The following is a 13,932-nucleotide window of genomic DNA, read 5'->3' on the forward strand; positions in this document are numbered from 1 at the left end:
CAAGTTCTTACTAAAGAGGAATGACTGAGTTAATGGAAGAATGGTTGAAATAACGATGCAAAGTGCAAAACAAACAGGATGGTGTTACTTGCTAAACTCCATGAGCTACGTAGCCAGCAGGTGGTTCAATCAGCAAGCAGATACAGGCTTTATTTCCTTTTTAACCTTTAAGGCCGTGATGTGAAGTAACCGGCCTTAGCATTGAAAGGTCAACTAGTCTTCCCTGCTCACCACGGGAAAAACATCAGACAAACCTAAACTGAAGAACATTCTACATCAAAACTGCCAAGGTCATGAAAATCAAAGAAAGTCTGAGAAACTGTCCCAGATGAGAGGAAACTGTCTTGGATCAGATTAGACTCACAGGACATGACCATTAAATGCCATATGGTCTCTGGGTGGGATCCTGGAACAGAAAAATGGTGTTAGTGGGAAAACCTAGTGGAATCCAAATAAAATGTAGGGTTTGGTGAATATGAACAGACCAGTGTTTATTTCTTAGTTGTGACTAAGAATATGCCACAGTAATATAAGATGCTAAAAATAGGGAGAATCTGGATGAGGAGTATATGGGAACTATTTTTGCAACTTTTTGAGAAATCTAAATCTATTCTTAAAAAAAAGTTCAGTTTAAATTTTAGAAGGTCAACAATGTTGACCTCTCTGTTCTGACAGCCTTTTCCCTGTCTAGCCTACAGTTTTACAGTTTGCTTGTTAGTTTTTTTTTTACATGAGATATTGAACATGGGAACAAACCATGAAGCTCTGTCTCTAAATGTCAGATGGACCATAAATTATCAAAGCCCAACATAGCTTCCTAATTCCTCCCAAGTCCTCACCTCATCTTCTGTAACTATGCAAAGGCTTGGATTTCCCCTCATTGACCACTCCTTCTGCTATTCCTTTCCCTCTGGTTTGTGTACTGTTCATTTCATTGACAACTGGTGAGCAAGTACTGAATATGGCTAATATAAGTTACCACGCCAGACCTGAAGGAGGGTGTGGAGAAGTATGGGGAATGCACCCCACCTTGTACTTCCTTAGGGAGTTTGCAAGCCATTAGGGGAGTTAAAACATGCATTCCTTGTACCCAGCAGATGAGTGATGGTTCAGGATGGAAAGATACAAAATAACAAATAATAAGCAACATAAGGCAGGTGAATACTCCACGCTTAGTTCTTCTAGTGGATTCATTATTTTCTTAAAGGTATCCCCAGCTGACTCTCTCTTCATGTGTTTTCTTCTTTTTATTTTTTTTCTACTTAGGGTAGAAAGGACTGTATTTCTCAATTCACTTAGTCCTCTAAAGTGAGGTGGACCTGTGTAGCAGGATCTGGGGCCAGATAGTGAGACTGGGACTCCAACTCATTACTCACCACTGTGGGACTCGTCTTCATCTGTGAAGTGGGGATGTAACAGGCTCCATCCTTCTAGGATGGCCTAGAGGATTATGAGTTGGTTTGGGTAGAGTGCATCATACGGTGCTTGGTATGGGACATATGCCCAGTAAGTGTGAGCTCTTATGCCTTGATTGAGAAAAGAAGGGTGTGGAAACATATATAAAAATGGGGGGGGTCCCACAGTTTTAGGTGATCCCTAAAAAGCAAGTTCACAAAAATTTTTATGGTCTTAGGGAAATCACAAAATATGTATTTGTATGGAATACAAAATCCTGATATATAAAGCCTACGGATGTAGCCCTAAGAAAAAAATGTATTTCAAAATGTTAATTGTGGGTGAAATGATTAACAGTGGTTATCTCTGGGTGGTGGAACTATTTAAAAATACTGTTCTATCAGAAAATAGAAAGTAGAAAGGTGGTTGTCAAGGGCTGGGGAGGAGATGAGGGGGAATTTATGTTTAATGGGTATAGAATTTCAGATTTGCAAGATGAAAAAGTTCTGGAGATCTGTTGTGCAACAATGCAAATGTAGTTAACACTGCTGAACTGCATACTTCAAACCGATGATGATCGCAAATTAAATGTGATGTGGTTTTTTTAACTTCACATGCACAAGAAGTTTCTATGCCAACACAGTAGTTTCAGATTTGAGAACAAAATCAGTGGAAGTTGTTTGATTTTTAAGTGGAAGCCTTAACTGTTGGCTGGTTGGTGTAGCTTTTTGCAGGTGTTTCTAGGTTTATTGGGTGCTGACAGCCCAGTGAATGTCATCTGGTGGCAATTAGGTTTCATAAGTAGAGTTGGGTCTTCTCTTTGGTTCCCCACCTCAGCCTTCTATCCAGAGAAAACATGAGCTACAGAGGAGGAAGTATTACTAAAACTTGTTTGCTTTGTCTATTTTTCTTTCTGATCTAGGTTCACTTGCCACCTGCTGAAAGAGGGCGTGCCACGGGGATGACCTCTGATACAGCAGCCCCTGGCCCCTTCACACCCCCTCCGTTCTGCAGGTTCTGCGTCAGCTGCACTATTTGCAGGACCACATGCCAAAGCCCCGTGCTGCTGGCTGTTCTTTGATCTGTAAACCTGTGTCCAAGCCAAGTCGGGTTGAGACAGAAGAGGCTGAGCCAGGGATCCCAGAGCTGCTGTTTTGTTGCCTTGCAGTGGCTTCCTAGGCCCAGGTCTTGCCTAAGAAAAGGATGAGTCCCCCTGCAAGACAGGTGAGGGATGTGAATAGGTAATTCATAAAATGCAAAGAGCTAATAAATATATGGAAAATGACTATCCTCATTAAAATGAAAAGGAACAGAAATAACAGTAACATTTTAATACCTTTTTTTTTCCTGTCAACCAATTTGGCAAAAATTTTTCGAGAAAATAATTCCCAGGGTTGGCAAACAATTACTGATAGGAAGGTAATTGGCCATTCTGAAAGGAAATTGACAATGTGTATCAAGAACTGTAAAACTTTTCATTCTAGAATATAATATTCCATAAAAGGTTAGGAAGATACAGGAATTTAGCATAAGGTAAAGGTGCATTTCACATTAACGAGGAGAGACTTCCATTTCTGGCCATATTGAGGTCAGGAAGACCTGGAAGATCTCCAGTTATTAAAAAAAAAAATCTAGACGTGTTGGGCAAAATACAACAAAATGCCTAAGTGAGCTGCAGAGATAAAAATGGAATACCCTGGAGGCCAACCAATGAAAATGACTGAAAACCAGAGATGTAAGTGAGCTGCCCCTGCTGCTGCCCCAGGGGGGATTATCAATCTGAATGACCTAGGGCTCCTGGTTTAATGACCAGGTGGGGACAGGGCACCAAGCCCACAGGTTGTGTGTTGTGTGTTGTGTGGTGGGGGGAGTTGAACCTACATCTCCTGTGTAGCTGGGATCCTTGAAAGGTTAAACCTTGAGTGGCAGAAATCAGTCACAATAGCTTATAATTTTGAGACAACCCCACCCTTGTTTGACTTAATTCTTACAAAGGCCAATATCAAGAGGAAGAGCTTTAACCTTCAAGATCTGTCCACCTGGAGAACCCCTGCTGTAATGCTCAGTTGATTCCCTATGTCACCCCTTAAGCAGGCTATGTTGTCCTGACAGGTGGTCTGAATTCTGAGAGGTTGTCAAAATAAGACATATTTGTGTTGTCTCTTCTCCCTTAAAATATTATTAAGCATATAATCAATATAAAATTATTGATAAGGTATTTTACATTATTTTTGTGTGTCTTCAAAATCTGATATATATTTTTTACACCAACAACACATCTCAATTCAGACAAAGCACACTTCAAATGCTTAGTAGCTTCTTATGACTAGTGGCTACAATAAAAGACAGTGAAGAATAAAACACATAGTATACACATTTAGAACAACTCCAAAACTAGCTATACAAATATTGTGTAGACATAGAAAACACTTGGAAAGATAAACCCAGAAGTGGCTAAACTGGCTATCTCTATGGAATGGGATTATGGGGAAAGAAGGTGTTCAGGGTTTAGTTCATAAACATTAAATTTGAATTTATTATATGATGATACATAATAATTTAATTCCTAAAAAAAGTAAATGAGAAAGAAAAATGTTTATTCTCTTCAATGCAGTAAGTCAGTATATAGTAAAATTTATCTTAAGGATATAATAAAATGCATTTATGTACAAAGATGCCCTTGACAGCATTACTTCCAATGATAAAAACTAGACTCCACATCATGTCCAACAATAAGAAAATTATTCAATAAATTCTGATACTTCACTATGATGGAATGTTTTTCATAACATGGGAAAATTTCATGATATAATTTAAAAATTCACAATGCAAAAACTATCCATAATATGACCCAGCAGCTCTACTCTAAGCTATATACCCAAGAGAATTAAAAACATATGTTCACACGAAACTTGTATACAAAAGTTAATAGCAGCATTATTTCTAATAGCCAAAAAGTAGAAACAAGCCAAATATCCAACAGCTGGTGAATGGATGAACAAATGATGTATATCCATACAATGGACTATTATTCAGCCCTAAAAAGGAAGGAAATCCTGATACATGCTACAACATAGATGAACCTTGAAAAATATTTGCTAAGTGGAAAAAAACAGACACGAAAGACCATGTATTGTGTAATTCCATTTGCATGAAATGTCAGGAATAGGCAAATCCATAGAGAGAGGAAGTTGATTAGTTGCCAGGAGCTAGGAGGAGGGAAATGGAAGTGGCTAGTTAATGGGTATGGGGTTTCTCTCCGGAGCAATGAAAATGTTTTGGATTTAGATGGTGGTGATGGTTGCACGATATTGTGAGTGAACTAAAAAAATCACTGAAGCTTACACTTTGAAATGGTCAAAGTGGTGAACTTTACGTAACGTGAATTTTATCTCAATTTAAGAAATATGTATATAGAACAGAATCCCAACTTTGTGGGGGAAAAATAAGACTCATGTATTAAAAGTGGTGGCAAATTATAAATGCTTTTAGTTTTTTCTGATATTGCTCCAGTGCACATATGTTATATTTTAAAAGGGAGTGGTGGTGAAATAAAAGTGTTTAGAAAAGAATTGTCTTCCCTCTTAACAAAATCTATGGAAACAATACCATGTTCTTACTTGTTGGCAGCTTCACCAACGGCAGTCCATCCAGCCTGTGAAGTATACTCCTATCTATACAAGGCTTAACTGCATTTAGTAACACAAACAAGAAATTTGCCTTCTGCTATAGGGTGCCAAATAGCTGAGCTGATTCAAGCCATTCCTTTTCTGTCTTTTTAGACATTGTAGGCATAGCTTTTTTTTTGTCCTTTTTTTAAGATTCCACATGTAATCAATTATCATATGGTATTTTTCTTTCTCTTTCTGACTTACTTCGCTTAGGATGACAATCTCCAGGTCCATCCATATTGCTCCAAGTGGCATTATTTTATTCTTTTTATGGCTGAATAGTATTCCATTGTGTGTGTGTGTGTGTGTGTGTGTGATATATGTGTATACATATATGTGTGTGTGTGTATATATATATATTATATCTTCTTTATCCAGTCATCTGTCAATGGATATTTGGGTTGCTTCCATATCTTGGCTACCATGAATAGTGCTGCTGTGAACGTTGGGGTACATGTGTCTTTTCAAATTATGTTTTACTCCATATATATGCCCAGGAGTGGGATTTCTGGATCATATGGTAAGTCTATTTTTAGTTTTTTGAGGAATCTCCATATTTAGACACAACTTTTTGAAACAGAGCAGTCCAGGCTATCTATCCCAGGGCTCAGGGCTTCCAGCTTCAGAACCTAAATTCTCTTTTATCTGGCTGGCTTCCTGCCCTTGCCCGATGCTTCTGCTTCTTCACGGGTGAGATGGAGTGGTAAATGCTTGCTTCACTGGAGTGGGAAAGAGAATGCATTAGGTAAGTTCTTTCTTCAGAGCTCTAAAATATGGAAGGACCAGAAAAATAAAAGGTTATTTAACTCCACTGGAGACTCAAGTCACTGATAAGTAGTTGGAGAAGAGAGAGCTTATGTAACAACTGTCTGTCTACCAATAAATAAATAGGTAGGATCTGAACCATGGGGTCACTGACGCTTTTCTTAACCCTTGAGTGGGTAGTACTTTCCACAGGCTCACAGGGATGCCAAGATCTCTGCTGTGTTTGCTTAGCCAAGTGGTTTTGTTTAGATCTCACCTGACATCTTGTTTTTCCTGGTAACACTGTAGCAGGTAGATGAAGGGGAGTTCCCAGTATAAGGATAAACTTGCACAGGTTGGGGTTGCCTTAGAGACTCTGCTTTTAAGATATTTATTGAAGGGGCTTTAATTTACTCTAACTGCCCAGTTTGTTCCAGCTGGAGCAGAACTTTGTGGACTGACAAGGAAAGACATCCAAGATGTAGGAAGAAAATAAGCATGCTGCCCAGCAAGCTGTGGAGCATGAGCCCATGAATGTTTTGAAAAATGTATAAAATTCTGTATCAGTGTATCTACCTACCTACCATCGAATCTATCTACTATCTATCTGTCATCTGTCTATCCATCATTCTTAGATCTACTGATCTATTGTCATCTGTCTCTCTCAATAAATGGATAGAAACGGCCAAATCATTACCACTCCCTGCCCCTGGGAATGAGAATGGAATGTTCGGACAAGTTGCAAGGAAGGACTCTCACTTCTTAATTTACACATTTCTGTACTGTTAAAATGTTAGTAGGTTGTTTTGTAACAGCAAAGATTTCATAAAAATTCCCAGCTGTAATCCCAACTACCCCTCTGACAGTCCTCTCAAACATCTCACAAACTGCCCGGAAAGAGTTAACACAGAGAACTCCAGATGTCTGAAGAGAGGACAAATTCCTGATTTGTTGGTGGGGGTGGAGGTAGGGTTAGAGGGAAAAAGCAGAAAAAAGTAGGGAGAGGAGGAACAAGGAAGGCTGGCTGCTCAGTTCTCACTTGAACCAATAGCGTGAAATTTTCAGGCCCAACGCCCATTTGTGGGACTATTTCAGGAGTCAGGAATTGCATCTGAATCCACCGTAACTTGTCAAAGAACTGAGACAACTTCCTGGTTTGGTGGCTTGGAGGCTGCTTCTCTTTTACTTGGAAGGTAAAATCTCAAGCACCATCTAATCTGATGGTGGTGATTTAGGGTGCATGCTTTTTCCTTTGTGGTGTATTGATTTCTTTTCCCACAAGGTAGTAAGATGCTTATGGGATAGGGCTTTATGTTTACTAATGATAATATTAACTAAATTTCTAACAACATGGAGTGATTCTTCCTGGTTCTTCTTGGCACAGGACAAGACACAATCTGTTGAAGTGTTAAGGAGACTCTTCTTTGCATAGAAATGAGGGAACACATATGCTTTCACTGTTTAACAATTTTCATGTCATTTTACTGTGGTTTCACTGAGAACATGGTTAAGTTTTCATGGGGATTACAGTTGCACATAGCAAATCTCATAGTAGGTAAGTATTCAATGGAACATTCTCTGCTAATATTGTAGAATGAGTTTTTGCTTATTTTCCATCTCAGTGAAAAGTCTTAAAACTCCCTTCATTCATAACAGAGCTACTTTATATGAGAAAAGAATTTCGAAAGAGGTGTCTGTTGAAATCACCCCAATGTTTAGGTCCAAATGCAGCTCCACCCCTCACCCTTAGGATGGTTTCTGTTTTTAGTGTCACAGGGACCTCTTTCTTTTCCCCATAGTCTCTGCTAGTGATGGACCCATACGTGATTCAGATGCACAGCAAGGGCAACCTCCCTTCAGTTCTGGATGTACATGTCAACGTCGCTGGGAAAAGCTCCATGCTGGGAAAAATGAAAGGCAAGAAGGCCAGATGGTCCGTGAGACCCTCGGAAATGTCCAACAAAACTTTCAATCCTATTCGGGCCATCGTGGACAGCATGAAAGTGCAGCCAAACCCAAACAAGACCACGATTGCTCTGTCAATTGGTGAGCTGGGGACATGACCAAGAGTCAGTCATTGTTCCTCTTAGCCCCCTCCTCAGAGTCTGGTTGGAGAGGATGAAGGGGAGGGTGTGTCTGGGCACTGGGCCTGGAAGAATAACCTCTTAGTGGTCTTTTTTTTCTCTCCCATGAAAAGGGGATCCTACTGTGTTTGGAAACCTGCCAACGGACCCTGAAGTTACTCAAGCAATGAAAGATGCCCTCGACTCCGGAAAGTATAATGGCTATGCCCCTTCCGTTGGTAAGTTCCTCCTGAAATTCCTAATCATTAGTGCTTTTCTAGTAGGAATACATTTCTAGCAGTTTTCTTTGCTTTCCTGATGCAGATTTCCTCAGGAGAGGCTAAGATAACAAGTCTCAGAATGCTAAACCTCAAGCCATCAGGGTCCAGCTTCTTTCCTGACTTCCTTTGGCATAATGGCACCTCCCCTCTCTAGGCTCTCGTTACAAACTTATTTCTCAGTGGTGCTCCTAGCCTATCATTGTTCATTCTAAACTAAGGTTTTGAGTCTTGTGGCAGCTGCTTCTTTACAGAGTTCTCTAGGTCCTAAATTAACTTACTTATTGCCCCATGTAAATAATTTCTTGGCTTTATTCCTCCTTTCTATGTATTCAGGATTTATTTTAACTACAGTCCTGATCACACTCCCAGTGTAACTGTGTTTGTTTCAAAGCCAAAACAAAGACCAAAAAACAAAAAACCCCAGAGCCCTCAAGAGCAGCAAAGAATGGGCTGTCCAGTTGGAAGACAGAAGACTGTTTATGAAAAAGAAATTATTCTTATTTAGGTTTAACTTTCTCCATCTATTAAACATTTCTACCCTAAACATTTTGGTAAAATAAGTGATTCCTTGACTTTGTTCCAGTATTGCACATCTCATCTCCTGTGTATGTGTGCACATAGAAACATATTCGTAATACAGAATAAAAAGCCAGTTTCATGTTAAAATAGAATTTTTAAGACACTTTAAAGAGATATCAGGGACATGGTTTTTAGGTTGGTTATTTACATGTTATAAAATTTCATAAAGAAAAATCAAAATAAAATAAGAACAAAAGTTAGGTTATAAAAAAGTTTATAATGAATTTCATATCCAAAGTATTAGGAAGCGAATTTAAGTTGAAAAACCAGAACCAAGTCTCCATTTGACAAATATTCCATTTGACAAATTTTATATCCAAAGTATTAGGAAGCGAATTTAAGTTGAAAAACCAGAACCAAGTCTCCATTTGACAAATATTGAACATTTCATGCCAAATGTAACACAGATTATATATATCTAGAGAATGTTCTTCTTTATTAATGATCAGGGAAGTGCTAATTTACATAACTTCAAGAGACCCATCTCTACTATTAATTTAACAAATATTACCTCTTGCCTTGATAACTGATGACATCTTTTTGAAGGTCAATTTTGTAAAACATAATAATTTGTAGAAACTGCCTATACTTTAAGCTTGTAAGCCAACATTTGGGAATATTGTATGAAAATATAATTTAAAAGGGAAAAAATTGTACAAAAACACTAGGAGGTATACAATATAATGTGAAAAAGTTAAAATGGACCCAATGTAATGAACTCATTAATTACAAGTTTTCAAAAAATATAGTCCCTAGAAGGGATTTAGGAAAAATCTAAATCCTGTATTTTAGATTAAAAAATCTAAAATAAAATAAAACATAATCACAGTAACCAAGATGCTGCAGTGTTTCATAGTTTGGGTTACTCTTAAAAATTTTAAAAATTTATTTATTACTGTATTATTTAATTATCTTATTTTGGCAGGGGGTGGAGAAGGTAATTAAGTTTATTTATTTTTAGAGGAGGTACTGGGGCTTGAACCCAGAACCTCATGCATGCTAAGTATGTGCTCTACCACTCGAGCTATACCTTTCCCCCAGGGGGCTCTTTCTTGTTATTTATATATTTGTGCTCATTATAAAGTTGTAAGATATAAAGATAATCTCCTTTACCTACAGCGACTGAGAGCTAAACTGAATGGTATGTGCTCTGAGCTGGGACAGAAGGTAGCTTGAAGACCTGTTGACTTAAGGGCATAGCTGTCAGTTGTGGAATGAAAACTTCCAGCTTCCTCCTTCTGCTCTTCTCTCCTAGGCTACCTATCCAGTCGGGAGGAGGTTGCTTCTTATTATCACTGCCCCGAGGCACCCCTGGAAGCTAAGGTGAGCCTCAGACAAGGTACCAGCTCTGAAGTAATACTGGGAAACTCGACCCTTTTCCTTATTTATGTTCCATGAGGAATAAGAGTTTCAAGGGGAACAAAAACTAAGGATAATTTCCCGTTGGCAGTTCAAAGACTTTTTATACAGTTAAGCCACTAATCAAAGATTATATTTAATGTCATTACAGTATGATAATAACATTGTATACAACTTATGTGGTATCTGCCTTAAGGAGGCTCAGGGGACTTAGAGGTTACCCTATATTTGATTCTCTGTAAAATATAATTGAAAAACAATAATCCATAAACACCAAATAATTGAATTTTTAAATTTTACCAACAGGATCTTTTCTTAATCTGTAGCTTCCTTCACTCACCCTAAGGTTGCTCGGGTGGGAGAATAGAGGCACCTTGGTGTATTGGATTGATGGCAGTGCCAAGTTTAAATGCCACCCTCTGCTCTATTGTCTACTGGGTGGAGTCGACATTTCTTAACATAAGAGGTGCCCTTCATCTGTATTTCAGAAAAGAGTCAGACTTCACATCTCTGGTCAAAAGTAAATAAATAACCAGGTGAAAAAGTCCAAGGTCATAATGATCTCTCATGAAGGTCTGCTGAGTCACAGCCAACCTGTCCTTTTTTAAGTGATTTATTTCTTTCAAGTGCCCAACATTTTCAACAACCTTTAGATATGAATATATATATATATATATATAATATATATATATAATATATATAAACATATTCATTTCTTTCCATTTTGACTTAGTACAGTCCCCACTACTTTACGTAGAATTTGTAAAGGTTTATTTTTGCCCTCCACTCATTTCTGATAATCTCTTTTTTCCTGTTACTGTTGGAACCTCTAACAAAATGAAACTTTTATTTTCTTCATAGGATGTCATTCTGACAAGTGGCTGCAGTCAGGCTATTGCACTTTGTTTAGCTGTGTTGGTCAACCCAGGGCAAAACATCTTAGTTCCGAGACCTGGTTTCTCTCTCTATAGGACCCTGGCTGAATCTATGGGAATCGAGGTCAAACTCTACAATTTATTGGTAAGTAACTTTTAAATTTTAGACCCAAGTGCTCAATGACTATGTTATAAAACTATATGACCATTATCTTAGGAGAGAAAGATCTGAAGTTGGTGGTCGAGGCCACAGACACATTTTGTTATTTACATTACACTTTTGAGTGAAGATTCCTCCTAAGTTTTTCAGAATCATTTTAGTCTCACCCTTTTTTCCTCCCCAGCCAGAGAAGTCTTGGGGAATTGACCTGAAACAACTGGAATCTCTGATTGATGAAAAGACAGCTTGTCTTGTTGTCAATAATCCATCAAATCCTTGTGGGTCAGTGTTCAGTAGAAGTCATCTTCGGAAAATTTTGGCAGGTAAGTCTAGCAGACTTCACTTGACAGGGAAGAAGATGGGGATGGAATCCTTTAGGTGTTTCCTGGGATGAGAAATGAAGTCCTTCACTAAGTTCCAAGCCTAGGATGGATGTGAGAGGGCTCCACCGGAGTCCCCAGTGAATGGTGTGCTACTGGAAAGGTAGGACTTGCCTGTAAAAGGAGAAAAAGAGGAAATACTTGCCTCTTCACCACTCCCATCATGTGGAAGAGAGGGTTTGAGATATCTAGTTAATTAAATAGGAAATTCAGGCTCTGTACCCTGAATTTAGAGTTTAAGAAAAGTTTATAGTTCTTAAAGAGAAAGATGAAACACACAAATGTGAAGCATGGAGTGCAGTAAGCCCAGGTGAATACTAAGTGCTAAGGTAATTCACATTGAAAATGATTTCAGCGTGTTTCTCTTATTTTCAGTGGCCGCAAGGCAGTGTGTCCCCATCTTAGCAGATGAGATCTATGGAGACATGGTGAGTCTTGGGCAGGATGCATCACTTCCATATTTTCAACTCCAAATTATCTCATGAGACCTTTAGAGGTGGCATCCAGAGTAATCAGAAGCAACTCCTAATCATTTCAGTACAGCAGGAATCAGTATCCCTGCACTCTTAAATCCATAGATCTACCATCCCTTAGCCAATTTTTCTCCGAAAAACTATGAAAATCTGAAGATTTTTGGAATTCATTTGGTGGCAAAATCTGACTTGGCCTCATATAAAGATATTTGTGGGGCTTCATTTGTCTCACTAATAGATCTATAGAAGGCTGGAGGGAAAAGGTGGAACAGTTACTATGCTCAACACGGAGTGCTGTCCCAGATTGCTGCAGGGCTGTTGCATAATATATAGCATAAGTGCTACATGGCCTTTCTAAAATCCACACCATTCTACATTTTGCAACATACTTGAGCCCAGGAATTTCATATAAGGGGTTATGGACTCATATTTTACTGTGAAATCTGTAACTCCACCCATCATCCATTTCCGAGAGCAGGCTTCCTGGTGTTGTACCTATTACTAGGCTGGGGTCAGTGTCCTCATTTTAGGCTTCCTTTAATCCAGACTGGACATCAGGTTAAATGTTTCTGGCTAGTCCCCTTGGAAGCCTCTTGGGGGTCCCAATCGTGTTTCAGGGTAGGGATGAGCCCGAAAAGCTGAGGCCCTGTCCCTAGTGATCTAAGGAAGATTTGGGGAGGCATAGGATTTGGAGGAAAGTAAGCCAGAAGACAACACTAACAAGCACCTCCTCTTCTTAGGTGTTTTCGAATTCCAAATTTGAGCCTCTTGCCACCCTGAGTAGCAACGTCCCCATCCTGTCCTGTGGAGGGCTAGCCAAGCGCTGGCTGGTTCCGGGCTGGAGGTTGGGCTGGATCCTCATCCATGACCGAAGAGACATTTTTGGCAATGAGGTCAGAACTGTGTGGTGAAATAGAATGTCTAATTTAGGAGATACACCTAGGTACCCTAAATATTTATTTATTTTGCATGCACAGCAGTAAGGAGGTGAGAAATTTTTTCTTTCTTCTTGGACCTGTAATTCTGTGTGTCTGCAAAGATGCTGGGTAAAGATGGTACTAATGATTCCTTTCCAAAACTCAGTTTTCCTGTACCTGTCTTGCTGAAGAAGTTTCGTCTACCTCCAATTTTGGTGCCACAAAAAAGGAAACATTAGCAGAAATGACACAGTATTATTTGTGGGCTTACTGTGGGCCAGTGCTTTATGTACTTTATTTCAATTTAATCCTCCCAACAACTCAATGAGGCCAGACTTGGTACTATCTCCATTTTACAGTTGAGAAAAAGTGAGACACAGAGAGGTTGTATAACTTGCCTAGAGTCACACAGACAGTGCGTGCCAGAGTTGGGCTACAAACCCAGGGAGTCTGATCTAAGGATGACACTAGGCACCATCACTTCTCCAGAGATTAAAGACTTGATAGTAAGAATGGTCAGAACAAGAATCCCCAGAGTGGGGTGCTTAAGAAGGGCTAAATAATGTGTTTGCTGGCGGGGCTTTTAGATCCGAGATGGGCTGGTGAAGCTGAGTCAGCGGATCCTGGGACCCTGCACTCTTGTCCAGGGAGCTCTGAAAAGCATCCTGCGTCGCACGCCTCAAGAGTTCTACCACAACACTCTAAGCTTCCTCAAGGTAAGGGCAGCCCATGGCTTTCCACTGTGAGAGTCAGGGACTTCCTCCAGTGGAATTTGGAATCATGGGTCCTCATTCCTGAAGCAATGTTCCATTATGGGGCTTCCAAACTAGGAGGTGGCATCAGTGCACATACCCACATTTCTCTAACTGCTGTCAATCCACTTTGCTCCCAGCCAAAAGCTTTGAGTGGCTGGGTTTTCTCCTGGTTACTCCTTAAGCCAGCAGAGCAAACTTAGGCTCCCTGTGTTTGATGCGGGCTCTCCTTTCAATGACTTCATTTTTCTTTTGCTTAACTTTCATCTTTGATGTCTCTGCC

At 39.4% G+C, this 13,932-nt stretch overlaps 1 protein-coding gene across 3 annotated transcripts in view; it reads left to right on the forward strand.

Moving 5' to 3' along the window:
- TAT (tyrosine aminotransferase) overlaps nt 1-13,932 on the forward strand; it is a 41,343-nt gene that overhangs the window by 24,669 nt on the left and 2,742 nt on the right. Inside the window, exons 1-9 of one of the 3 annotated variants that reach the window (XM_072967673.1) lie at nt 1,974-2,619; nt 7,610-7,856; nt 8,008-8,112; nt 9,989-10,056; nt 10,954-11,112; nt 11,312-11,450; nt 11,883-11,935; nt 12,721-12,873; nt 13,485-13,613. In XM_072967673.1, coding sequence (XP_072823774.1) covers nt 2,599-2,619; nt 7,610-7,856; nt 8,008-8,112; nt 9,989-10,056; nt 10,954-11,112; nt 11,312-11,450; nt 11,883-11,935; nt 12,721-12,873; nt 13,485-13,613 — 1,074 coding nt within the window. In that variant the 5' untranslated portion in view covers nt 1,974-2,598. Of the gene's footprint in view, nt 1-1,973; nt 2,620-6,932; nt 7,004-7,609; nt 7,857-8,007; nt 8,113-9,988; nt 10,057-10,953; nt 11,113-11,311; nt 11,451-11,882; nt 11,936-12,720; nt 12,874-13,484; nt 13,614-13,932 lie in introns of those variants that run through there. The other 2 variants (XM_006199702.4, XM_072967672.1) reach the window with 2 other exon arrangements.

This window comes from Vicugna pacos, chromosome 9 (genome assembly GCF_048564905.1).
Source record: "Vicugna pacos chromosome 9, VicPac4, whole genome shotgun sequence".
Classification (NCBI taxonomy): domain Eukaryota; kingdom Metazoa; phylum Chordata; class Mammalia; order Artiodactyla; family Camelidae; genus Vicugna; species Vicugna pacos.